The sequence below is a fragment of the Lineus longissimus genome, chromosome 3, assembly GCF_910592395.1.
Source record: "Lineus longissimus chromosome 3, tnLinLong1.2, whole genome shotgun sequence".
Lineage (NCBI taxonomy): Eukaryota > Metazoa > Nemertea > Pilidiophora > Heteronemertea > Lineidae > Lineus > Lineus longissimus.
In genome coordinates, this window is record NC_088310.1 from 20,164,378 (window position 1) to 20,189,367 (window position 24,990).

At 42.1% G+C, this 24,990-nt stretch overlaps 2 protein-coding genes and 2 long non-coding RNA genes across 9 annotated transcripts in view; 3 read left to right on the plus strand and 1 right to left on the minus strand.

Moving 5' to 3' along the window:
• The first annotated feature begins 22 nt into the window (after positions 1-22).
• Positions 23-3,111, plus strand: LOC135484164 (dynein regulatory complex subunit 5-like). 4 transcript variants are annotated; one of them, XM_064765354.1, is made up of 4 exons: positions 23-88; positions 428-776; positions 860-1,878; positions 2,117-3,111. In XM_064765354.1, exons 2-4 carry the CDS (start codon positions 437-439, stop codon positions 2,288-2,290), a joined length of 1,533 nt encoding a protein of 510 aa, XP_064621424.1. In that variant the 5' UTR covers positions 23-88; positions 428-436; the 3' UTR covers positions 2,291-3,111. The 4 variants fall into 4 exon arrangements, with proteins under 4 accessions (XP_064621424.1, XP_064621425.1, XP_064621426.1 ...); XM_064765355.1 differs by having other exon boundaries at positions 30-88; positions 423-776; XM_064765356.1 differs by having other exon boundaries at positions 68-131.
• A 2,563-nt stretch (positions 3,112-5,674) lies between these two features.
• On the plus strand, positions 5,675-9,510 carry LOC135485052 (uncharacterized). The gene is made up of 4 exons (XR_010446519.1): positions 5,675-5,755; positions 7,971-8,090; positions 8,594-8,711; positions 9,177-9,510. It is a non-coding gene; the product is annotated as an uncharacterized LOC135485052 (long non-coding RNA).
• A 75-nt stretch (positions 9,511-9,585) lies between these two features.
• Positions 9,586-12,611, plus strand: LOC135485051 (uncharacterized). The gene is made up of 4 exons (XR_010446518.1): positions 9,586-9,656; positions 9,979-10,111; positions 10,742-10,959; positions 11,277-12,611. It is a non-coding gene; the product is annotated as an uncharacterized LOC135485051 (long non-coding RNA).
• Positions 12,612-19,359: 6,748 nt separating this feature from the next.
• Positions 19,360-24,990, minus strand: part of LOC135484165 (cleavage and polyadenylation specificity factor subunit 2-like) — a 93,071-nt gene continuing 87,440 nt past the window's right edge. For all 3 annotated transcript variants that reach the window (XM_064765358.1, XM_064765359.1, XM_064765360.1), the window contains exons 9-19: positions 24,386-24,553; positions 24,121-24,227; positions 23,538-23,622; positions 23,111-23,214; positions 22,698-22,752; positions 22,023-22,059; positions 21,635-21,777; positions 21,369-21,509; positions 21,039-21,216; positions 20,324-20,520; positions 19,360-19,987 (exon numbers count right to left, since the gene is read on the minus strand). In XM_064765358.1, the coding sequence (XP_064621428.1) occupies positions 19,895-19,987; positions 20,324-20,520; positions 21,039-21,216; positions 21,369-21,509; positions 21,635-21,777; positions 22,023-22,059; positions 22,698-22,752; positions 23,111-23,214; positions 23,538-23,622; positions 24,121-24,227; positions 24,386-24,553 (1,308 nt within the window). In that variant the 3' untranslated portion in view covers positions 19,360-19,894. The remainder of the gene's footprint in view (positions 19,988-20,323; positions 20,521-21,038; positions 21,217-21,368; positions 21,510-21,634; positions 21,778-22,022; positions 22,060-22,697; positions 22,753-23,110; positions 23,215-23,537; positions 23,623-24,120; positions 24,228-24,385; positions 24,554-24,990) is intronic.

Consider the following 24,990-nt stretch of genomic DNA (forward strand, 5'->3'; position numbering starts at 1 on the left):
ATTTGCTACAAATACGCATGCGCATTTGGCTTCCTTGGCAACATAAACAAAAAACTTTATCTTGACCAGAAAAGAACGAATTTCTCAGGTAATTTTCAAAAGTTGGGTGTGAAACTACCGTTTTGTAATAGGTTAGCATTTTCTAAACATCTACAACATAAGGCATTCTTGATTTGTCCCTTTTTTGGTTGAAAAAGAGGAACACAAAGTCACTTTACTTTTCATCCTTCATTCAAACTTTCATTCCCATTCCATTTTCTCCAAAAAAACCACCTTTGACCTTGTCTGTGAGTGTCCATTGAATTGAATTGATCATGGAGATGGACATGATGATTGGCCGCATGCATGAATCCAATGCGCATAAGCCATGTATTTAGTAATTTACACAGTTGGACACTCAAATTCATTTTTTATCTTTCCAGTCCAGGTCTCAACCATGCCTGATGTGGAACCGCCTCTGACTGCAAGCAGTCAAAAAAGTGAAAAGTCTGAGAGGGCCGACGATGACAAACAGAGTGTAAAGAGTGGGAAAAGTGGGAAGAGTCCAGGTGGATCAAGGGCAGGGTCTGCCAAGTCTGGGAAAAGTGCCAGGAGTACGGCAAGCACAACGAAAACAAAATCTGGAGCAGCCTCGCCAGCCCCGTCTATTCATGATGATCCAATTGGAGATATGCGGAATATGCGAAGGATCATTGCTGAAGATCCTGAATGGTCCCTAGCTACGGTTCCTCTTCTGTCAGACTTGTGCATCAAACATGTGGTTGGTAACTTTGAGTGTAAGTATGACCGGGTTCAATATCCCTACTTGTCCATCTGTACTATTTTTTTGCTGGTAGTAACTCACAGATCTTTATTTCAGTCAACTCCAAGATTTTGAATGACCTCCTCCTCAAACACAAGACAAAGGTCCTTGAAAGAATAGCCACATGCTTGCCTCTGAAAGTCACAGCGCTATTGGTTGAAGATGAGGGGTATTGGAAACGGTGCTGTAAAGCTCGCTGGGATATCTGTGATGTGTCTGCCTATGGTGACAGTTGGAAGCGAATGTACTTTGAACGAAACCTTGAAAATATCATCGAACACTTTGTGCCAGAGCAAACAAATGACACAGAACTGAAAGAAGTTTTACCTCTTTCCGCAAATTATGTGCAGAGACTGAATATAAAGCAGTTGCTGCCCCCAGTAAAGGAGGTAAAGGGACTTGAGGATGACACCTCAGATGCTGGGAGTGATGCTGGTGATGGTCCAGAGACGGATCACTTTGACTTTGCGACAGTTTTACAGGGATTACCAAACCTTGTTGAGTTTCGAGTTACATATGGTGTCAAGGACTGCGGTATGAACTTTGAATGGAACCTGTTTCAGTTTACAGCTCGAGACTGCTTGCTCTTAGCCAAATGCATCGCGAATTGCAAACAGTTGAAAGTGTTTCAGCTTCATCGGAGTAAAGTGGACGATGATAAAGTACGAGTGCTCATCAGTCATATTCTGGACCATCCCGGCCTCGAGGAGCTTGATCTATCCCATAATGTCATCAGCGATCGTGGTGCACGTGCCATTGGAAAATTCTTGAACAATCATAGTAAGCTAGTGAAACTCAATGTCTGTGATAATCAAGTGCGTGCTGCTGGAGCCATGGCGATTGCCCACGCTTTGACAAAGAATTCGACACTGGAGACCCTGAACCTGCGTCTGAATCGCTTGGGTGACGAGGGTGGGCAGGCCATCTGCCGAGCCCTCCTGAAGAACAGCACCCTGAAGGAGATCAACCTTGGTAGCAATGATATGACAGAGCCTACAGCCGCTATACTCTCACAAGTAATCACTCAGAACCAAACCATTACGTCGCTGGATCTGTCATGTAACAGACCTGGACCGGTAAGCACAACTTGCTTTTACAATGTTTATTTTGGCATGATTACTTTTGAGTTTGAGGTTCTCAAGCTAATGAAGTAATCTCAGTCATCTCAGATCAACTTGTGTTTTTTCATGTAACTATTAGATTGTGATGTCTTTCTTGAAGACATGAAGTTGTGATTTTGCTCCATTCATATAACCCATATTCTAATGTTACACATCATATCATTAATTGCATTTTCTACATTATCTATTTTAGGATGGAGGTAAGCAACTTCAAGAGGGCATGGAAGAGAACACGACAATTGTGACCATGGATCTCCGTCTTACCGAATGTGGGCAAGAGTCTGAATACTGCATCAACCAAATCTTAGCCAAGAACCAGGATAGGGCAAGAGAAGCTGCTTTGAATGAGCAGAATGCAAAAAGATAAAGAAGCTGCTTTCATAAAAGAAATAAAAAGAGCAAATGAAACATGAATTGATATATTGATGCTGAAAGGACTTGATGCTTAAGTTTCTCCTTACATGTTTAAAAAGGAGGACTTAACATTTCCCATCCTGGATTCTTGCAGATTAAGTGGTATCACCCTGCTTATTTTTTTCAACTTGATTGTGATAAATTTTTAATTGTTATATAAGTTTGTAATTCAATCTACTTTATGCTGATTCATTTCTGTCCTGACGTGTATTCTTCCATTCAAATTCCGTTCTTGGAAAGATCTTCATCACTGCTGTGAAGTTTTCCGTAGGATGTTTTAAGCCTGCTGCCTAAATGCATAGTAAATATATATTTGGATGCAGATCGTTTTGTGTAAGCTATATAGCTTGCAAGAGCATTCAGTGCAGGGACTAAAAGTAAGATGCCGTCCACTTTTTAGGCCTACACTACATACATGCAATGTTCATTATTGTTAAACCGTTCAATAAAATGTGTACAGAAAGACATTTTTATGGGCTCCTGCTGAAAACCTACTGCTGAGACTTGTGGTTTCTTTCCATATTCTACAACAGATAATTATTGAAGAGAACTGCTGATGACAAAAACTTTATGTTTGCGGTCATTGGACTCTGAATGTTGACCTTTCTTCAGGCTTAGTTTTTTTCTTTGATATATGTTTAACTACTTCACTATTACATTTGTCTAGTAAACTTTTGCTGTAATATTGATATAAGTCTGCTGGTTTGTACACTAGTTCTAAACTGTGTCCTATAGTCTAAGGTATAAGACTGAATAAAATGTGTATTTTGCAAACATTCTCTCATCTTTTATTTTAGTTACCATGTTAGAACTTAGTAAAAGGATCTGATGATGGATTTGTTGGATAAACAGCTTGGGTCTCACCAAAAGTTCCTTCAACTGTCCATTTACCTTTTTGGATTGGAAACGTGTGGGCATGGTAGGGGATCTGCAAATGAGGACAAATGATAAAGTGTTAAGTGGAATGCAGTTCTTTGAAGGAAATCGATTGAGGTCTGCTATATAATGACCAGATCCAGATGCATGGTCTTCTTCCTTGACTAAGGGTGGTAGGGAATAGTTGGAGGAGGAATTCTCTGCTTCAGCACCCAAGTTTCACCCTCGAGCACCCCTTTTCAGACCCCAAGGGGAAATGATCTATTAAACATAGCTCAATTTTGGTAATAGCCTGCCCAAGACCAGAGCTTGCTGAATCAACAGAGAAAACAGTTCTATTAGTTGATTACTTGGTTGTAAAGTGCCCAAAACCACCCTTTTCAGCACTCCCTGACCCCCTCAAAAACTCCTAATTGTCCTCTGTCCCACCTTGGGAATTATATGTTGTCCTATCTTCTTTCCTTTTTGAGGTGTTAATGCTGTGTGGGAAACATTGTTCCCCGGCGTCATACAGTATTATTCAGAAATAACATCTCCGTCCACCCAATATTCACTCGATCATCTTTACGCATGTGCATTCTGACCCACTGCCGTGAGATTATAACAACCGTTCATACTTCCAAGGCCAATCCACTGCGTCCGGAGTGTAGCTTTATAAACGGGAACTGCAAAACGGTAGCAAGTTTGTATTCACCAGCGCACCTGGGATGGACGCGCGGGACAACAGTGACATGAACTTGAGTTGCTTAAAAAACATGCCCCCCTTGAAGGAAGTGCAAACGTTCACATCATGTTCTTCCTGCAGTCTTTGATGTGAAAGTCAGGTAATGACATTTGCCTCAAGTTGATTCTTCTTTAGGAGACATGGATGACACTGAAATACTTGCATTGCTGATGCTACCAGTACCACCTATCTCAATGCTACAGATCATGAATACCAGCTGGCGGGGTCCTGGCTTGCAATCCATCACCATAAGGAACTGGCTAGCATCATCATATAACAGGGACGTCATAAAACATCACCACGTCACAAAGCCTGATGACGTCATAGGATTGGACGACAGGGAACCCTGGGAAGTGTGATGACGTCACTTTGCTGCCTCCGATGTGCAGGACGTTGTGCAACAGAATATTTAAGCTAACAGTCACTCGCACCTAATGTTTACCTGGCATGAAGACAAGACCTCACCCAATCTACTTTCGACGGTAATGACCATGATTTCAGGGTTTGGGACCGGGGTCTAATTTTTTTTGGTCCATTTAGCCTCAAACTCGCCGTGGTTTACCACTGTCGTGGCTTAGCGGGTTATTGTTAGTTGGTTCCCCAAATGCCACGCCAGTGAACATATTACTCCCTAAACAGTCCAGCAAAGTTTCCAGCAGAATGAGCAGTTGTCATTCTTAATCAGAAGACATTCTTGGGATTCTGTTTTTTCCCTTGTGCCATATAAAAGAATATCAAAAATTTCGAGAGATGGCTTCGATGGAAAACCCCTGGCTATACGAGATCAAGGAACTGCACCAATACCAAACTGACGGATTTTTAATTCCGGGGACCAGGCGTAAAATCTGTTTTACTATGAGCTGGCGAAATGTTGAGAACCATGAAGCCATCAACACGCGAACTCCAGATATTGCCCATCCTAAACCCCACCTCCTCTGACCCTAAACTCAAATGCTATGATCGGGGGCACTTGTTTTTGCCCTCTTTTTTCGGCCAACGAGACATCCTGACATATTGAACCGCCTCTCGATACTTGTATACGAGGTAGGAGTATCAAAAACTTGTATCTCAGGATGCCAATAAGGAGGGACTGTTGGAAATGTCTCACTGAGAGATTGTTACTGACCGGACGCAGTGGACCGGCTTCGCGCTGTCGCCCGCAGGAAGGACGATCAGGATGACGGAAAGGACGACATATATATAGAGTCTAGGCCGGAGATGCCTGGTTTCCTCAGGATCATTACTCTGTCTCTAATGTTGACTGGGCGGGCTCGGAGAGAATTAATCAAGACCAAGCGCCATTTGTAGCAAACATAGTCAGCTAAGGCATGTCATGAAAGACATTGTCACAAACCAACTGTTCATCCCGCTATTCATTGATGAAAGACGGTAAAGACGCTCCCAAAAAAAATCGAAATATTATCCTGAATTCGGAAAGGTGACAGAGAAAAATTACCGGGAAATAGATTTAATTTAAGGCGAAATGTAATACCCAGGATTTTTTTTAAATTGCCGCCGAGAAATTGCTCCGCATGTCCGCCCGATCCGCCTGATGATCAATCTCCCGGTCTTCGGTCCGTCTGTCGAATTTTTTATGCACCCGCTGAAATTCTCACATAGTCCGTAGGTCGAGTGAGGCTTGGCGACAATGATCACCCTTGACGACGCTTGGAGTATGGATAATGACGTAATCACTCGATCGTCTGACACGTGGCGAATTCTCCGACTCGCAGACACGGCGGCATTTATGTTTCGAAACTTCTCCGTTTAATTCTCTGATTTCACCTCTATTTCGTGCATAAAGACAACTTTTGGATGGTAAGTTCATAGATTAGGTATCTTAGCTCATCCATATTCCGATGTTTTTGCGTTTCTTGCGTTATCGCGGCAATGATAAAGGAATTTTGTGCGGTTGACCAAAATTTTGATGACGGCGTTCCGGCCGCACGTGCTTGGCGATTTTTTTCATTAAAAAAACATACGATTCTGTGTCCTATGATACTCACCAAAGTGCCGGAAACAGGTATTCTTGTTCTGTGTGTAATTCTGCATCTTGGAAACTGAATTACGTGGAGATTTTTACCATTTTTGATGGTGAAAATCATGTTGAAACTGACCAGTCCATTGCGGTTTCGGAGTCCATTTTGCATGCACTGCATCTCCGTGTTTGCTGTGTGCATGAACAACATGCATTGACTTTGTGGATGTGTGACATTTGATTTTTGTTGGAACAGGGCTCAGCAGGGGAGAATGGGGAAAAAGAACAGATTCGAGCGGTTGGGGGACTGCAGACGCTACAGAAAGTGTTTTTTCTCGTTAGGTTTGAGATAAAAAGCTGTGTTCTAACCCCGAGTTTCCAGCGTCTGTGGCATGGGGTATAGGTAGGCCCTAGGGAGTAGGGTAGGCCAGGGAAACAGACGAGCTGCAAAAATAAATTGCGGCCATTTTGAAAAGACCCTGTTCACAGGCGAGGTAGCCTATGTTTGCCATGGCATAAAAGTACAAATATTCATGCTTTAATGCTTATTCAAGCTGTCCATGTCTTCCAATGTTCATGATATTTTGAATGCTTTTGTTGATTTAAAACATGACTTTCATGTCATTCATGGTAAACTTGCGCTGCCTGTGAAAACTCCTTTTCAAAACGGCCGAAAATTATTTTCGCATGCTAGCTGTCTTATTATTTGTGGGACACTCGATCATCCTGCTGGAACATTCCTCTATATTTGATGGAACTGCTCATTCCTTTGAACCACAATTTTCTCAAAAAAAATTTCCCTCCATGGGGAGATTTTCCAAACATTAATCATTTGCACACAAATTTTCAATGACAGAGGGAAAGTGTCTTTGACATCTTCACTAGAACTCTGTGGCATCCACACAAGTGTTGAGGGGCTCAAAGTTGGTTGTGATTTTGTGATATTGATATTGTGATAATTTTTGCCTGCATAACAGGGATGTTGGTCAAAAAGTGGGCTGTCCAAAGGGGGGGGGGTACCTATCAATCAGGGTTTCCCCCAGAGGGGGGGCAAGGGGGGCAACCTAAATTGTCCAAAAACAGGCAAAATTTGTTGTTTTGACCAGGATTTTCTGCAAAATTATGGTTTTGCCCCCCCTTGAATTTATTTCTGGCAGAAACACTGTCAATGTGACATCCACAAGGAGGTGTTCTGGTTTCTGGTACCCACTGTGGACAGGTTAATGTCAAGACCACAAAGATCTGGAAGACAGGCGAATTTAACCACCACAAATATATCTCGGTGTTCAGAGGAGTCCCTCCTTGACAGGTTAGTGTTACTGTGATGTAATATTTGGCTGAACATCACATAACTTTCTGAACCTCTCTAATGTGTTTGTCCATTTGCACTTGGTGCACCATTTCTCCAGGGTTCAGTGGAATTTCCCGCCATGGGTCATCGAGGTGTTGGTCAGATTTGTTTGTAAAAAAAATTGTAGGTCATTTCTATGGTTATGCACAAGCATCTTCACTTAAAAGATAATTGATGCAATAAGCTCCTGAATTGTTATTGGCTAAGAAAGTAGTACGTGTGATGTCTTCATTTAATCTACCAATCACGGTAGACTTTAGTCACGTGGGCACGCCCCACCTCTTTTCCTAAATGTTGTTTTTCTTCATTAGAGAATAGCCTGTTGGTGTCAGGCCGAAAGGCGGCTGGAGTTTTCTCTTGTCATTGTAAATACTTTTATTTGTTTGTAAGCGATGCATCATACATACATGGAACCAGTGTAAGAAGAAAAGGATGTTCCAACCAGCATCTTTTCAACCTTTTCAAATATAACATTACAACCCTAGATATGTACTTTGAATTCAGCGTTCGCTCTGGACTAGGAGGGTTTATTCTCCAGAAAGAATTCCATCTTCCTACATTCGAGGGAGGTGCTGAATTTTTTAGTGCCCCACCAATTGGGTTTATTGTCCTAGTGACTCCATCTTCGGCCATCTGGCTTCTGGATGTGATTGGTCAGATACATTTTAATATTCACTTTATGATTTTGAATTGTTTTATTGCAGACTGCGTCATCAGAAATGGTTTTCCTTGTGTAGCGAAAAGTGCTCAGCTATGGATTCACTTCACCTCAATGCCATCCCAAATTTCTAGGAAGGATCAATTCATATTGTGAACTTATAGAGGTAAACATTTTAAGTGTCTGTTTCCTCGTTGAAATACTCCACAGTCCTAAATTTCTGTGGGCTGTGAAAACGTACTCCCTACTTCAATGTTCATTCAATAATGGCAAAGACTGTGAGTTCCAGCCTCGTTCCCATCATCTGTCTGCAGATGCCTAAACTATCTCACAAAGGACGATATGAATTTGAATTGTATTCTTTTAGAAAGGACAGATTCCAAGGTCATGCCTGACCAGACCATGAAATCTGTGTTTTGTCCAAAGAGACTGAAAGAAGCATGTGCTTTTCAGTTGCAATTGCAGAATGGGAAGAGACTGGGAGACGAGCAAGAGAGGATCACATCTGTGGCCAAACTAAGATGGTCAGTTGTTATGCGAGATTTTTTTGCATACTAATAGGACATGTACACAGCCCTTTGCTGGGCTATTACCCTATGGGACCCACCCCTGTCACAGAAATGTATATTGTCCTATTCCTTTTGTCAACAAAATGGTTTACTTCTGCAGGATCAACAAGAAAACAAACGGGCAACAGAGATAAAGTCAGTGACTGGCCAGGATGGTGCTGGCAAGCTGCGACAACGAGTACAACTGTTAGGGGAGAAAATGGAGCCAAGCATATCTGGTATGGTATGGCATAGGTTTTCATTGACAACTCAGTTAACTTTGTGAACCATATGTCATGAATGTCTTCACCCAAGTTTATGGAAAGACCATGCTCCTCATCCATTGTGGAACATAAGGTCATAATGCATCTTCATTTCAAGTTTATGGAAAGACCATGCTCCTAATCCATTGTTGAACATAAGGTCACAATGCATCTTCATTTGTTTTGTCTGTTGCAGACTGCCAAAAATACCTATGTTTCTCCTTTCCCATGTGGTTCTTGGGACCCCGTAGTAACTGCTTCAGGGGCAGTCCTGGGGATGCTGCTCCCTCAATTCAAAAGACTTTCTTCAATCCAGGTTCTCTGTGCATAACCATGTACCAGTAAGATGTTTGGGAGTCGCAACTTTGAGGGAATTTAGATCTTTACCTGTCGCGAAATTCAGCCAACTTTTATATAATGAGAAATGCACTCCTTTTCCAGGCCGTGCTGTAGACCATGATCCAGACAATGTATATTTGACCAGAGGGACGCGTAATGACGTTTCGGAGCAGGAGCCGCAAGATTGGGGCAAGAAATGTTGTGGTAACCAAGGACAGCCCCAATGGGAGACGTAATAATGACAGAGTTAGGACAGCAGATACATCTACCACCATTCTGACAGCAGACTTGCGCAAGGGTACGGCTGTCTTGTGGGCACCGTTTGCAGAGGTCTGAAAAAACTATTGCTCACTAGGATGCACTCGCATCTGGAACATCTGCTGTGAAGGAGGGCTGGGGACGCACCAAGACAGATAGTTTTTCTTTTCAGCCATGTTGCCAGTGCCACAAAGAACAGAACTGAAGTTGGTTCCAGTTCAAATATGAACATAAATTATCAGAGGCTGTCCAAGAGATCCTCTGTACCCTACAGTAAAAGGACGAAGCAGCTTGGTTTGACCTGGGGAAATATCCACTGACTAGGTGCGTGCTAACATAATAGAGGGCACTGAAAATTAGATGCCCAATTTGCCTCCTTTGCAGGTCGTAGCATGTTTGTTGTACTGTGAGAAATACACTGTGCTGTAAAGCATGCATTTTGAAAATGATTCCTTTTGCCTTTGATCTGAGCCTGTGCGAGACAATGATCAAAGAACTCGGTGAGACAGTGACAGCTGGTTAGGGAGAAGACTCGTCGATGCATGTTTTAAAAAATTCAGAATTGGCTGCAGTCAAGATGTCCTTGCGGTGAAAAGCTTGAGGTGTTACAAATTCAGGTATTCTAATAGTTTGAGTTATTTTTCAGCCTGCATGGTTTCAAGGAAGATGAGATGGAGAGATACAACATACATGGAGAAATCTGTGTCTGTATCATAAAGGTCTTGTGTGTGTATCATGAAGAGGGATTCAGTCGACTTTTGAAGGAACAAATATTTCGGGTAAGAAAATTGTTCTTCATATTCCATCAACTGGTCGAAAAGCTGTCAAAAGCATTGAAGTTTCTTACCCTTCATTCAGGCAAGAGAAGTATGCAGTCTCATAGAGCTTGAAGTAAAATTCATGTCTCTGAACCTGGTTGACATAGTTTGAATCTTGATTCCTGCCCAAATAATGAACAAAAATCTGCTCAACATCAAATCGTCTCAGGCAGCCGACTCAGCTGATTATCTGGAGAGGGTGTTTAGTATTTCATCACATTGATACACCATCCAAGACATCTTGTGATGAAAATCAGCAGTTGTTCCCTGTGTGGACTGAAGGTAGGTTGGCCTAAACAAGGCATAAGAAACTTGACAATAACGCAGACATCTTGCTGAATGTGTGTAACAAGTTACTGACAACTATTCACAGAGTCTGTCAGCAAACGTGATGGTTGTCAGTTGCACTTCTGACCAGTGATCTGCCTTTGGCAGGTAATGGCATTTGTTTCTAAAACAGCTTCGTATTTGCCTGAGTGTCTTCATATTAGGCAGATGATTATCTTGGTGTGGAAAAGCCAGGGGACCGTTCCGCGCCATTGTTTATTTTGTTTAGAAAATTTTATTAATGAAAACTGTGGTCCTTTCCAGCTCGTCCATCTGATGGCACAGACTGGAAAAGAGAAAAGCTACCGCACCATCGTTCTCTTGGTAATCATACCAAGATCAGTCCACATGCTGAGGGTTGCAACTCCAACACCACTAACAAGATTTCACTGTGATCAGCTGACTAAAACAAAATCTGACTGGAGAAAATGATGAAGGAATCTAAAATGTTGTTGCACGGACAAGCAATCTTAGAATACAAGGTTGGTGTGCAATGTGAATCTGTGCAGGATAGATGTATAGTAGCCTGCCTGCCGGATTATTTATAAGAAAGCAAGTATGTCCAGAACGATGAGAATAACAGGTCAAAAAGTTTATAACAGGTTTTAGTCATAACACTTGTTAAGTGCTGTTCCTGGCGGATAAGGTTCCAGAGTGAACTGCAATCAATGTACGATGTACTTGTGCATTTGATAACCCTCTCTTAGTAAGCAAGAGGCCTTTCATGGAGCTGTTTCTAAAAACTCTGTCTTTATAGAAGAAGTCATTAAAATCTAAAGAACTCTTGTCTTATTTTCAGCACCTCAACGGGAAAACCACTGGTAATTGAAGCTGGTAGAGCGCTGTGACATCTCTCGTAAACAAGCTGCCAGTTATGGACAAGGATCACGTCAACGTTGCTACACTCCTGAAGCTGTGGCTGTCTTCAGGTCTTTTCTGCCTCGTGGGCAAATCTGCATACCAGTGATTATATGCGTACTTAAGTTTTGCTTTGAAGCAATATCAGTGCTACACTTGTGAAGCAGTGGCAGTGTTCAGGTCTTGTCTGCCTCACTGACATATCTGCATACCAGTAGTTATGGGCAGACTTGGCTCTTTCTTTGGAGCAGTACAGTTGTAAGATAAATCCTGTTTGTAACTTTATAAATGAGTTGCTCATTAAGGGCTTACGAAGGTTTTGATGCCTTGCTGGCATATCTGCATACCAGTAAATATGTGCAGATTCCTTTCTTGCTTTGAAGCAATATTGTTGCTACACTCCTAAAGCAGTGGCAATTGTCAGGTCTTTTCTGCCTCGCGGGCAAATCTGCATACCAGTAATTATGTGCAGACTTGGCTCTTCCAGAGATTGTACTTGTAGGACTGGGTCCATTGAATGTAACAAAAATAATCGATGCCTATTTACAAATGAAATGAAGAGTCTGCATTTTGGTGTAACTCCATATAACTGTCAGGTGATTTCGCTCTGAACTTGTGACACTCTGATCGGTCTGAAATAATCATTATCCCGCCCCTCTGGGAAAAATTTGCAGCCCCATTGCCCCGTTCTGTTACTGTCTGAGAGATGGCGATGTCAGAGGGGAATGGCGGTCGGCAAACCTATTGCGAATGGGCAGCACAATTTGGTGTAGGATATTCCGAAACCATTGCACACTCCTGAATCTGCGGTGGGTTGGTACCCCACGCTACGTAAGGAGTAGGTTTTTGGGTAAGCCTTGGTCCACGTGAATAGGTCGTGCCTTAAAAAGATGAGAAGTTGCGAATTGACGCCCTGTGAAGTGTCCTTCGACCAGCTAGTGCTAATCCGGTCACTGTCTCCAGGTCACCATGCCTCGGTCAATGAGCGGGCGAAGCACCCAATGGCTCCGTCAGGAGTACATCGTCAACTTCAGCCCGTAGTCAAACCGGTACGCGCACAAATATCTTAGTTGAGAGTGGGGGACATCAGTTGCTTCTCATCGGGGTAATACAGTATTGACCCCATTTTTTGTTGGATTCATTTCCACTGAGGAGTGGTCGATAATGAGAATTTCAAGCCAGTCTGATTATCACCAGTACAGAGGGCAATTATCTAATAGTTATGTGGCTTTCCCTCAAACTGTGTACTCTTTCATGTCAATTGTAAATTAGTGTTGCTTGGTAGTGTTCAGGATCTTTTTGTTGAACAGGCACATCTGCATACCAAGAATTATGTGCAAACATAATTTTTGCTTTGAAGCAATGTCGTTGCTACACTCCTAAAGCAGTGGCTGTCTTCAGGTCTTTTCTGCCTCGCGGGCAAATCTGCATACCAGTGATTATATGCGTACTTAAGTTTTGCTTTGAAGCAATATCAGTGCTACACTTGTGAAGCAGTGGCAGTGTTCAGGTCTTGTCTGCCTCACTGACATATCTGCATACCAGTAGTTATGGGCAGACTTGGCTCTTTCTTTGGAGCAGTACAGTTGTAAGATAAATCCTGTTTGTAACTTTATAAATGAGTTGCTCATTAAGGGCTTACGAAGGTTTTGATGCCTTGCTGGCATATCTGCATACCAGTAAATATGTGCAGATTCCTTTCTTGCTTTGAAGCAATATTGTTGCTACACTCCTAAAGCAGTGGCAATTGTCAGGTCTTTTCTGCCTCGCGGGCAAATCTGCATACCAGTAATTATGTGCAGACTTGGCTCTTCCAGAGATTGTACTTGTAGGACTGGGTCCATTGAATGTAACAAAAATAATCGATGCCTATTTACAAATGAAATGAAGAGTCTGCATTTTGGTGTAACTCCATATAACTGTCAGGTGATTTCGCTCTGAACTTGTGACACTCTGATCGGTCTGAAATAATCATTATCCCGCACCTCTGGGAAAAATTTGCAGCCCCATTGCCCCGTTCTGTTACTGTCTGAGAGATGGCGATGTCAGAGGGGAATGGCGGTCGGCAAACCTATTGCGAATGGGCAGCACAATTTGGTGTAGGATATTCCGAAACCATTGCACACTCCTGAATCTGCGGTGGGTTGGTACCCCACGCTACGTAAGGAGTAGGTTTTTGGGTAAGCCTTGGTCCACGTGAATAGGTCGTGCCTTAAAAAGATGAGAAGTTGCGAATTGACGCCCTGTGAAGTGTCCTTCGACCAGCTAGTGCTAATCCGGTCACTGTCTCCAGGTCACCATGCCTCGGTCAATGAGCGGGCGAAGCACCCAATGGCTCCGTCAGGAGTACATCGTCAACTTCAGCCCGTAGTCAAACCGGTACGCGCACAAATATCTTAGTTGAGAGTGGGGGACATCAGTTGCTTCTCATCGGGGTAATACAGTATTGACCCCATTTTTTGTTGGATTCATTTCCACTGAGGAGTGGTTGATAATGAGAATTTCAAGCCAGTCTGATTATCACCAGTACAGAGGGCAATTATCTAATAGTTATGTGGCTTTCCCTCAAACTGTGTACTCTTTCATGTCAATTGTAAATTAGTGTTGCTTGGTAGTGTTCAGGATCTTTTTGTCGAACAGGCACATCTGCATACCAAGAATTATGTGCAAACATAATTTTTGCTTTGAAGCAATGTCGTTGCTACACTCCTAAAGCAGTGGCTGTCTTCAGGTCTTTTCTGCCTCGCGGGCAAATCTGCATACCAGTGATTATATGCGTACTTAAGTTTTGCTTTGAAGCAATATCAGTGCTACACTTGTGAAGCAGTGGCAGTGTTCAGGTCTTGTCTGCCTCACTGACATATCTGCATACCAGTAGTTATGGGCAGACTTGGCTCTTTCTTTGGAGCAGTGCAGTTGTAAGATAAATCCTGTTTGTAACTTTATAAATGAGTTGCTCATTAAGGGCTTACGAAGGTTTTGATGCCTTGCTGGCATATCTGCATACCAGTAAATATTTGCAGATTCCTTTCTTGCTTTGAAGCAATATTGTTGCTACACTCCTAAAGCAGTGGCAATTGTCAGGTCTATACTGCCTCGCGGGCAAATCTGCATACCAGTAATTATGTGCAGACTTGGCTCTTCCAGAGATTGTACTTGTAGGACTGGGTCCATTGAATGTAACAAAAATAATCGATGCCTATTTACAAATGAAATGAAGAGTCTGCATTTTGGTGTAACTCCATATAACTGTCAGGTGATTTCGCTCTGAACTTGTGACACTCTGATCGGTCTGAAATAATCATTATCCCGCCCCTCTGGGAAAAATTTGCAGCCCCATTGCCCCGTTCTGTTACTGTCTGAGAGATGGCGATGTCAGAGGGGAATGGCGGTCGGCAAACCTATTGCGAATGGGCAGCACAATTTGGTGTAGGATATTCCGAAACCATTGCACACTCCTGAATCTGCGGTGGGTTGGTACCCCACGCTACGTAAGGAGTAGGTTTTTGGGTAAGCCTTGGTCCACGTGAATAGGTCGTGCCTTAAAAAGATGAGAAGTTGCGAATTGACGCCCTGTGAAGTGTCCTTCGACCAGCTAGTGCTAATACGGTCACTGTCTCCAGGTCACCATGCCTCGGTCAATGAGCGGGCGAAGCACCCAATGGCTCCGTCAGGAGTACATCGTCAACTTCAGCCCGTAGTCAAACCGGTACGCGCACAAATATCTTAGTTGAGAGTGGGGGACATCAGTTGCTTCTCATCGGGGTAATACAGTATTGACCCCATTTTTTGTTGGATTCATTTCCACTGAGGAGTGGTCGATAATGAGAATTTCAAGCCAGTCTGATTATCACCAGTACAGAGGGCAATTATCTAATAGTTATGTGGCTTTCCCTCAAACTGTGTACTCTTTCATGTCAATTGTAAATTAGTGTTGCTTGGTAGTGTTCAGGATCTTTTTGTCGAACAGGCACATCTGCATACCAAGAATTATGTGCAAACATAATTTTTGCTTTGAAGCAATGTCGTTGCTACACTCCTAAAGCAGTGGCTATCTTCAGGTCTTTTCTGCCTCGCGGGCAAATCTGCATACCAGTGATTATATGCGTACTTAAGTTTTGCTTTGAAGCAATATCAGTGCTACACTTGTGAAGCAGTGGCAGTGTTCAGGTCTTGTCTGCCTCACTGACATATCTGCATACCAGTAGTTATGGGCAGACTTGGCTCTTTCTTTGGAGCAGTACAGTTGTAAGATAAATCCTGTTTGTAACTTTATAAATGAGTTGCTCATTAAGGGCTTACGAAGGTTTTGATGCCTTGCTGGCATATCTGCATACCAGTAAATATGTGCAGATTCCTTTCTTGCTTTGAAGCAATATTGTTGCTACACTCCTAAAGCAGTGGCAATTGTCAGGTCTTTTCTGCCTCGCGGGCAAATCTGCATACCAGTAATTATGTGCAGACTTGGCTCTTCCAGAGATTGTACTTGTAGGACTGGGTCCATTGAATGTAACAAAAATAATCGATGCCTATTTACAAATGAAATGAAGAGTCTGCATTTTGGTGTAACTCCATATAACTGTCAGGTGATTTCGCTCTGAACTTGTGACACTCTGATCGGTCTGAAATAATCATTATCCCGCCCCTCTGGGAAAAATTTGCAGCCCCATTGCCCCGTTCTGTTACTGTCTGAGAGATGGCGATGTCAGAGGGGAATGGCGGTCGGCAAACCTATTGCGAATGGGCAGCACAATTTGGTGTAGGATATTCCGAAACCATTGCACACTCCTGAATCTGCGGTGGGTTGGTACCCCACGCTACGTAAGGAGTAGGTTTTTGGGTAAGCCTTGGTCCACGTGAATAGGTCGTGCCTTAAAAAGATGAGAAGTTGCGAATTGACGCCCTGTGAAGTGTCCTTCGACCAGCTAGTGCTAATCCGGTCACTGTCTCCAGGTCACCATGCCTCGGTCAATGAGCGGGCGAAGCACCCAATGGCTCCGTCAGGAGTACATCGTCAACTTCAGCCCGTAGTCAAACCGGTACGCGCACAAATATCTTAGTTGAGAGTGGGGGACATCAGTTGCTTCTCATCGGGGTAATACAGTACCACTGTAAACAATGACCCCATTTTTTGTTGGATTCATTTCCACTGAGGAGGGGTGGATAATGAGAATTTCAGACCAGTCAGATTATCACCAGTACAGAGGGCGATTACCTGATTGTTATGTGGCATTACGTCAAACGATTAACTCTTTCACATCCTTTGTAAATTAGTGTTGCTTGTTACATGTCACATTTAATGGCTCATTTGAGGATAGTTTCTGTGATTCTACTTGACCATGAGCCGGCCCATTTTGGCCTATAAATGTGTAGTTTGTGCTCTGTAGTATGTGCTTTGAAGTTGTAAATCTGGTTATTGCAGTAAAGATTGTACAATGGAATATCCACACCTGGTATTCCAGTTACTGTAACTTAGCTTAGTGACCTGTTTGTTTTCACTTTCAAAAGGCTTTATGATTTGTCACTGTCTTCCGGTCACCATGCCTTGGTCAATGAGCAGGCTCTGTCAGAAGTGCATCGTCAACTTCAGCCTGTAGCCCAACCAGTACGCACAAATATCTTAGATAAGAGTGGGGGATATAAGTAAAGTGCTTCTCATCGGGGTAATACAGTACCACTGTATACAGTGACCCCATTTTATTTGGATTTTTTCACTGAGGAGTGGTCAGTAATGAGAACATCAGGCCAGTCTCATTGTCAGCAGTCCAGATGCAAAATACGTGATAGTGATGTGGCATTCCTTCAAACTGTTTACTCTTTCGTGTCATTCATAAATTAGCGTTGCTTGTTTTACCTCGCATCTCATGGGCAGAAAGAACAGTCGGGTGGAGTCCTGATGCTCCCTGATGTTGGTCTTTGACTGGAGATCATAATCACTGGTCAGTTCCGTGATTCCTTTTTATTACGAGCATGTCCATTTAGGAATTGCTGTAAATTTCAATTAAGAATAAAATTGTCAATTATGCAAGTGTCATTTTGTTTGTTTTAGTGTTATGGTGTTACATTGTTAGATTAGAGCTGCAGAAGCATGGATTTCTCTGAATCAACTAGTAATACTCTAAAAAAATAGTATTTCAAGAATCTACAGGGATGTGAGCTCAAGTGTGGTTTCTCTAATGCCAGGAAAATGTGGTCCTGTATTGTTCATGCATAGGTGTCTTTGAATTTCACCACTTTAAAGTTGGGTGGCACGACTGGGACCATGTCACATCCTGCAATGGACACTAATGAATCCGATTTGGATTTGTTTTGGGGTGTGATCTGAAGATTTGCACGGAGTATAAAACAATGTGGTATATGCCACGGGGACAATGTCACAACCGGTGATTTGGCCCTAGCTGTCTGACAGTGTCCAAGGTGAATTTCAATCTTGACCCCCCCCCCCAGAATGCACATAATAAATAAGTAGCCCTCTGTTCACCATGCTGCAAACAGGTTGATAGGGACAATGTCACAACCTATGGTTAGCCCATGCTCAAGCTGGTGTAGAGCAGGTTCTGTCATTGTCCCTTGGAGGGAAATGAAGCCCTCAGTCCACTCTAATACAGTTGAAGAGCTTGTAAATCCATTTGCTTGGAGTGCTAAATTCTAATTATTAGCTTCATATGCCCCCACTCCAGACGCAATGGACAGGCCTTGTCTTATCACCTGTTACATAGACGAAGGAAAATCAGGATGACGAAAGGGACTATATTGGAGTGCCTAGCCTTGTTTGACTTTGGATTGGCAAGTACAGCAATGGATTGGGGAACAAACATAAAGGAATACAGTAGAACCGCTCTATCAAGGACACTCTTGCGACTGACAAGTGCTGTCCTAGAGGTGTCCTGATTAGAGAGGTAAAATTTAATGGAAACTACAACTTTGGGACTCAAACTAGTGTTCTTAATAGTGAGGTGTTTGCTGAGGTAGGTTCCACTGTCAAAGAGTCTTACCGCAATTTCTTGGAGGTAGGCCTATGTTCCAGTCCATCATCACAACCGTCATCAAAAGTTTTAAAATCTTGGCTCCAGACATGAAGAAAATGAATAAAAATGGTATGTAGATCTGTCGAGGTTATTTGCAAGACTAGTACATGCAAATACAGCTAAAGGGCCCCACCCTGTGTCTTATATCATTGGCAATAACAACAAATCTACTCATGCAAAAGGCCTCAAAACATGCTCAATTTCATAGGAAAGTGACTTAGGCGACAGGGATGCTATCTAGCGGTAAAAAGTGGAACTGAGAATTTTGGACGAAGATTTCAGTTCTATTTTCTGCCGCGAGACACCGCCACCTGTCGCCTAAGCCAATTTCATATTGTGGGTCATGCCTTTGGAATGTAATCAGTATCAAACTAAGGGAATTTGATAGAGATAATGACTTGTTTTAGCTGTCAAAATTGGTTCAGCACAGCCACAAGCCATCTTCCTACACAAACGACAGTAGATATGATTCTCTGATGGGATCAACGACGGTGGACGAGAGTTTCACCAGTGGCAGGCCGAAGGGCTTGTTCGGTGTACCCCTCTATTGACCTGGTCAGTTGCTCAATATAGGAGGCTTTCCTCATACCCTCTGATTAAACGAAGGTGCAGTCACTGATCTTCAAACCTTTAGATTTAACAACATAAGTATTTTCAATCAACTTTCACCTACATTCAATTTGAAGAGGAAACTGAATGAAATTTTCGGAGGCCCAGTTTCTTCTGCGAAGGTAGGAAGAAATTTAAGGAAACAATTACTTTACATGAGGAAGGTTATTTACAGGATGGAAGGAAGTACACCATTAGAATAGCTATTTGACTTGCTCTGCTGACTTTGAAATTTCTGCCTTATGAAAAGGATATACCTTTTATTCTTCAAAATTAGTAGTAAGGATGTGACATTCTCAGCATGAGGTTTGGTGTGCAAGGCTTCTGCTCATCCGAGTTCACTGATAGAACTAGAAGCAGTCAAGAAACTGGCAAAGACAACAAATGTACAGAAAGGTCTTTATTCTCAGGAAAATACATCACTCTGAGCTTTATAGTTCTTGCAGAGTTTACAGTTCTTGAATTCAGTTATTTCGTTGTTCCTTACAAAGCATGATAAGTAATTTCTTCAAGTATTGACCTATCAATACGAACACTACACTTCATCTCAAAATCAACACAGTTTTTCAAACTGTATGGCCAAATTTGTAAACTTTAGCTGTGAAAATATTTTCTGTTTCCAGTATGGGAAGTCAGAACTCACACAAACAAATTTTGACAACATCTTCAGAACGTACAACAAAATTCTCCAAGCTAATGTTGTGAGAAAAGTTGACTGACTCGAACAATTGATCTCAAATTGACATTCACACCGATACGAGACGTAAAAGGTCCTCATGTAAGAACAACCTAGCCAAACATTATTTCCTGGCTCTTGACCGATCCAATTATGCACTGCTGTGTTTGAGAGCACAATGCTAACATAAAACTTCCATTTCCAAAACTAAATGCACTGTCTTTCTAAAGTTCCTGTGATCTGTTCTCAGACGATGGCATATTGGTCATAGAGCAGCTCCCTCACTTTGAAATAGTCGCTCCCAAGACATCCTTCCAACTGTATCCTCCCTGCTTCATTCTGAAAGATCAACACAAGAGAACAGCTAATTATACAGTTCCAGGAGTGATCAGGGCCTATGTTCGAAAAAAATATCTCAGATTATTTGGGATTTTTAATCATTTGATAATTCTGTCAGCAGTGAAGACTTTGTAATATCTGATCCTTCCAGTAGTTCAGATGCACTGAATGCAACTAATTTTGGACAGACAAGTTATTTCAGAAAGTTGTTGCCTGTGTACAAGCAGAAATTCATCTGTTTTGATAGAAGTTGAGGGTAACAAAACATCAAAATCGACCACTGATTTGCATAACTTCTTAACTCTCGAATGTAACCTAAAGATTTCGTAGACTCACCCTCTTGACAGCCACAGCATTGTTACACACGAGGACACCAGCAATAAACTCGGCCTGGATACCCGCTCGTACCATCACAGTTTTCAAGTCTGACAGTTTTGGTTCGTTGATAAACACCGGAGTATGGCCGACCACCTCATTTTGATTGACAGGTTCCAGGATGGGGATGATGTCCTCGACTGCTTTGGCCTCGGCACCTGTAGAGAAACAGACGAGATCAAATAAATTATGAAATGTGACTTATCCAGGGTTGCGAACAAATCTCAGAAGTATCACATTGAATGAGTCTAAATTTTGCTAATTCGCTTAACTACAATTTCTTAACGACTTGATCCTCGGAACCTTTTTCATAGTGAGTAATAGCACTTGCACTGCAACCAGCGCTCAAGTCAAAGTTAACAAAGTCCATCATCATTATTCACTGATAGCTGCTACTGGCCTCAGTGCTTAATTTTTAAACAATAGTATTGTTGTGTCACACTCTTAATAGCTTGTGTCGTGCTGAAGAATGTGCTGCAGTACACTTAGTGATGATTAAGGACTAACTGGGGCAGAGCTACATTATAATCTCTTTAACATGGTCTCCCTCTTCCTTGTAAGAATGTAAGAATCATTTGATAATTTCCCTATTAAAATCATACTACCCAGCTATGGGCTAAATGCTCTACCGCTTCATTGAACAAATGAAAGAACAAATTTCTATCATGCCACCTACCTTTCAGTTTCATTAAGTTCTCGTACTCTTCATCAATCTCTCCCTCCTCTCGTTCAAACATGGCGCCGGTGTCCGTCTTGCCGCCCTTGACCTCAATCTTGGCATCCATCCACGCCACCTCCACATCCTTGGCCTTGTACATGCGTAAAGCACTCACTAAGGAATCCTTCAGTTTCACCTGGAATTACATGACAATCATAAATATCTCACATGGGATGGTAACTTTGATGTATTGAGATTGATCATAAATGAAACTGAAACTCAATATTCTCTTTTGACTGCAACATCTTTTTGAGTCTATGGTCCATCTTCCCCAGTCAGCTATCCTACCTGATAAATGAATCCCTCCGTTGTTGCATCGACCACCTCTTGCATCTGTGGCTTGAAGATGGTGCCAGTCACAAGCCCCTGGGTACTTGAGCAGTACTCTGCTAGGGCGTCGGTAGCCTCAGGTGAACCTCGTACTAAAATCTGAAGCATAAGCAATATCGACATGAGTTGTCATCGAAAAGGATTATATACATAATTAGTTAGTTTTTGAGGTTATGTAACAGACAACCTAACTGGTCTTGTGAGAGTGAACCTAATTTTCTTACCAATTGTTTTGGTTTAATTTGTCCCAGGATCTTCCTGATTGACTCCCCGTCTGAGCGACCCTCGAAATCAATGTAGACAACATTGGCATTGATGTCGATGGTCTGGGTTGCTGAGATGGTCTTCGTGGGGACAATTGTTGTATCTGAAAATACAAGAAGTACAACATGTAGTAAGCAGGTATTTCACTCTAGCTTCAATTTTAGGATCTGTAAAAAGCATTTTCTGTCTCCATGATGGCTATGTCCTAAACATCTCAAAGAGGATGTGGATCCAAAGACTTGCATACTTTATACTCAATTTTGAAGCAAATCTGACAAGAAAGAGAAGACCATGACCAGCTTTTCTAAGGTTGGTCATGTGACTGAGATGCAGATAGAATCATCTTACCCTCGTTCACATTATCTTCAGGCTTCTTAACCGTTTCCTGAAAATGGAAAATCGCTACAATAAACATCACTGATCTAGCACAGGACATCACTTTGATGCTGGCTCAACTGCAGCCTATACCAGTAAAACTAAAACCGCAAGTGAACCCCCTTCAATAATTCATCAATTTGCAATCATGATTCTTTTATTTGTATTGTGAAAAAGAAGAGCGGTTACCGTAGTTGAATGCTACGCCCTGAAGTGGATTGTAAGATCATTTAGAACCAGTGGTCCTGTATTATGGAATGCGCTTCCTGACCACCTTAAAGCCATCGGAGAGATTGGGCCCTTCCAGCGAGCCCTCAAAACTCATCTATTTCAGATCGTTTACGATGTGTGACATTCCTAATATCTTATCGTGCAATTCAAATGTTTTAATCCATATTAGTATTATCGAATTTTCTGGACTTTTATAATGTTTTTTAGAACTTTTTCTTCTTAGTCGTTTTTTATACTGTACAGTGCTCTGGAGCATGCATGGCATGTACAGAGCACTTTAATACATGGTATTTTATTATTATTATTATTATTATTATTATTATTATTATATTGTAAACACTCGTATCCATTGAACCTTCTCGAGTGTCAACAAAAAATCACAAATACAACCAATTCTACCCTTGCAATCATACTCACCCCATGTTTCTCCTCCTCAATAGGAACAGCATCTGGTACAGAATAGTCCTCAGTCCTAGATGATAACAAAACATGATTATACAATGTTAGAATGAAAAGCCTAGATCTCTAACATCAACAATTTTCACACAGTTACAGCACAGACATCAACTTCTTATTAAGGTTCAGTGTATTGAATCTTTGCAGCTTCGAACCACAGACATTCTTACTCATATGTGTACCAAATAAAGTAGTTTTGAGTACATGTATCTCACCAACATGACAATTACTATTGACTTCATGAGCACATTCTTCCTCTTCTTCCTCAGTGTTCACTCTGCACTTGGAGATGTTATCATTCTCCATGGAGTATTCCTCCTCCAAGATAGCATGAGCATTGAGAACATAATAAATTGCTATCAAAGGAGTCATACCTGACTATTTCCCCATAGTCATCCCATCTAATCCTCTCCTCAGAGAATGGAAACATTGGGTAGGTCTTCTTGGCATGTTTGAAGAAGCTTGATCTTGCTTTTCCCTGGAATGAGAATCAAGCATTGTAGTTAGAGGTTAACCAACACACCGTTCTTCTAATTGTGATAATACTGCCTGTTGCCAATTGGCTTTAGACATGGACATCCACACTGTTTGGCCAGGGGTCTTCCCAGCTATGCCACACCACGTCTCATCTCGAAAACACCCACATTGTTTGGCTCACAGGTCTGGGGTCTTCCCAGCCAGGCCACACCACCAATCACCACAAACACCAGTTTGATCAACAAGATTTGAAACCCAACTTCAATCTGTTCATTTGGAGACAATAGCTACAAGTCAATGAAGGAGAAAGGAACTGTAACAAACCTCTCCCTTGGACATGAGGTCATGTTTGACTGAGGTTCCTTCCTCAACCTCCATGTCACTCTCGTCACTCGACTCATCCTTTTCCCTGCAAATGGAAAAGTTTAACAGTAACATCATTATTATACAATATGGAACCTCCCTTAGCGGACGCCTCTCTATTAAGGACACACTCTCTCTATTAAGGACACTGGTTTTGGTCCCAAATTGGCTGTTTACATTCAACTGGACCTCTGGAATCAGGATTCCTCTCTATTAAGGACAGCACTTGTCAGTCCCGAGGGTGTCCTTTATAGAGAGGTTCTACAGTACCAACTATTAAAATCTATCAGTGTGCTGCAATGCAAATTTTTACCATGGTATCATAATGGTTTGCCTCACCATTTTGTATTGTGAAAACAACACTGGTTCATGAAGGCTACCATTTTCATGGTGTCATGTGTCACACCACAACCATCAATTGTCCACATGTGGAATACGACATCATCTACTTGGCCACAATAATATGACGTCAGGGTAATGCTGCTGTTTGTTTTTACACAAAGTGATGACAGTTGAATTCTTAAAGAGAGAAATTCAGCTTTACATTTTAGCCTGTTCGGCCTTGAGTGCCGCACTCATAGCATCCTTCTCTTTCTCCCTCTTGACATACTCCTCCAATTCCTGCCCCTCCAGCCTCACACGCCGCTTCACCTAAATAAACAACATTTATTCAAACATGAGAATGTCGGGCAATGGGGTAAGATTCTATTACCTGTCTAGCTTAATGTACATATCGTTATGGATAAGTTCAATCAAGTTGTACAGTTCATAGCAGGCTTTACTCTTCAAATTCAAATTCTCCTACTTACCTCGACAGTTATATGCTTCTCAGTTGGATTGTCTATGAGCTGTCTAGCCAGGGTCCCAGGGGACGTTCGACAAGTCAATATGATGCTGTTCTTGGGGTTGCCGCACCACTGGATGAACAGGTCTCGGGAAAAGCCACATTGCATGTGAGGAACACTTGCCAGAACAACCTGGAAGTAGCAAATGGGATATTTCATAAGCACAGTTGCCAATTAGAAATTTGGATCTTGTTCCTTCGGACAATTGCCAAAAGAAGACTCAAGGTTTACCATTTTTCTATAAACAAACTGAAAAGATGAAATGGTTTATTCAAAACATGAGGGCGTAAACATGCTATATGTAAGGCAGAATATGGGGTATTTGTAGCCGCGGTTTATTCGTAGCCCCTGCCTATGATATTGATTGATATCCCCATAAATCAAACAATGCAGGGGCTACAAATAAACCGGGGCTACAAATACCCCATTCTACCTTACTTTGGAGCAAAAAAACAGCCTAATTGCATCTGAAGTACCTGCAGAAGAGAGCAGACTCTATTACAATAACTGACACTGCTATTGGGTCACTCTGTACATATTTTTTATTAACGGTATCAAAGCACTATCAA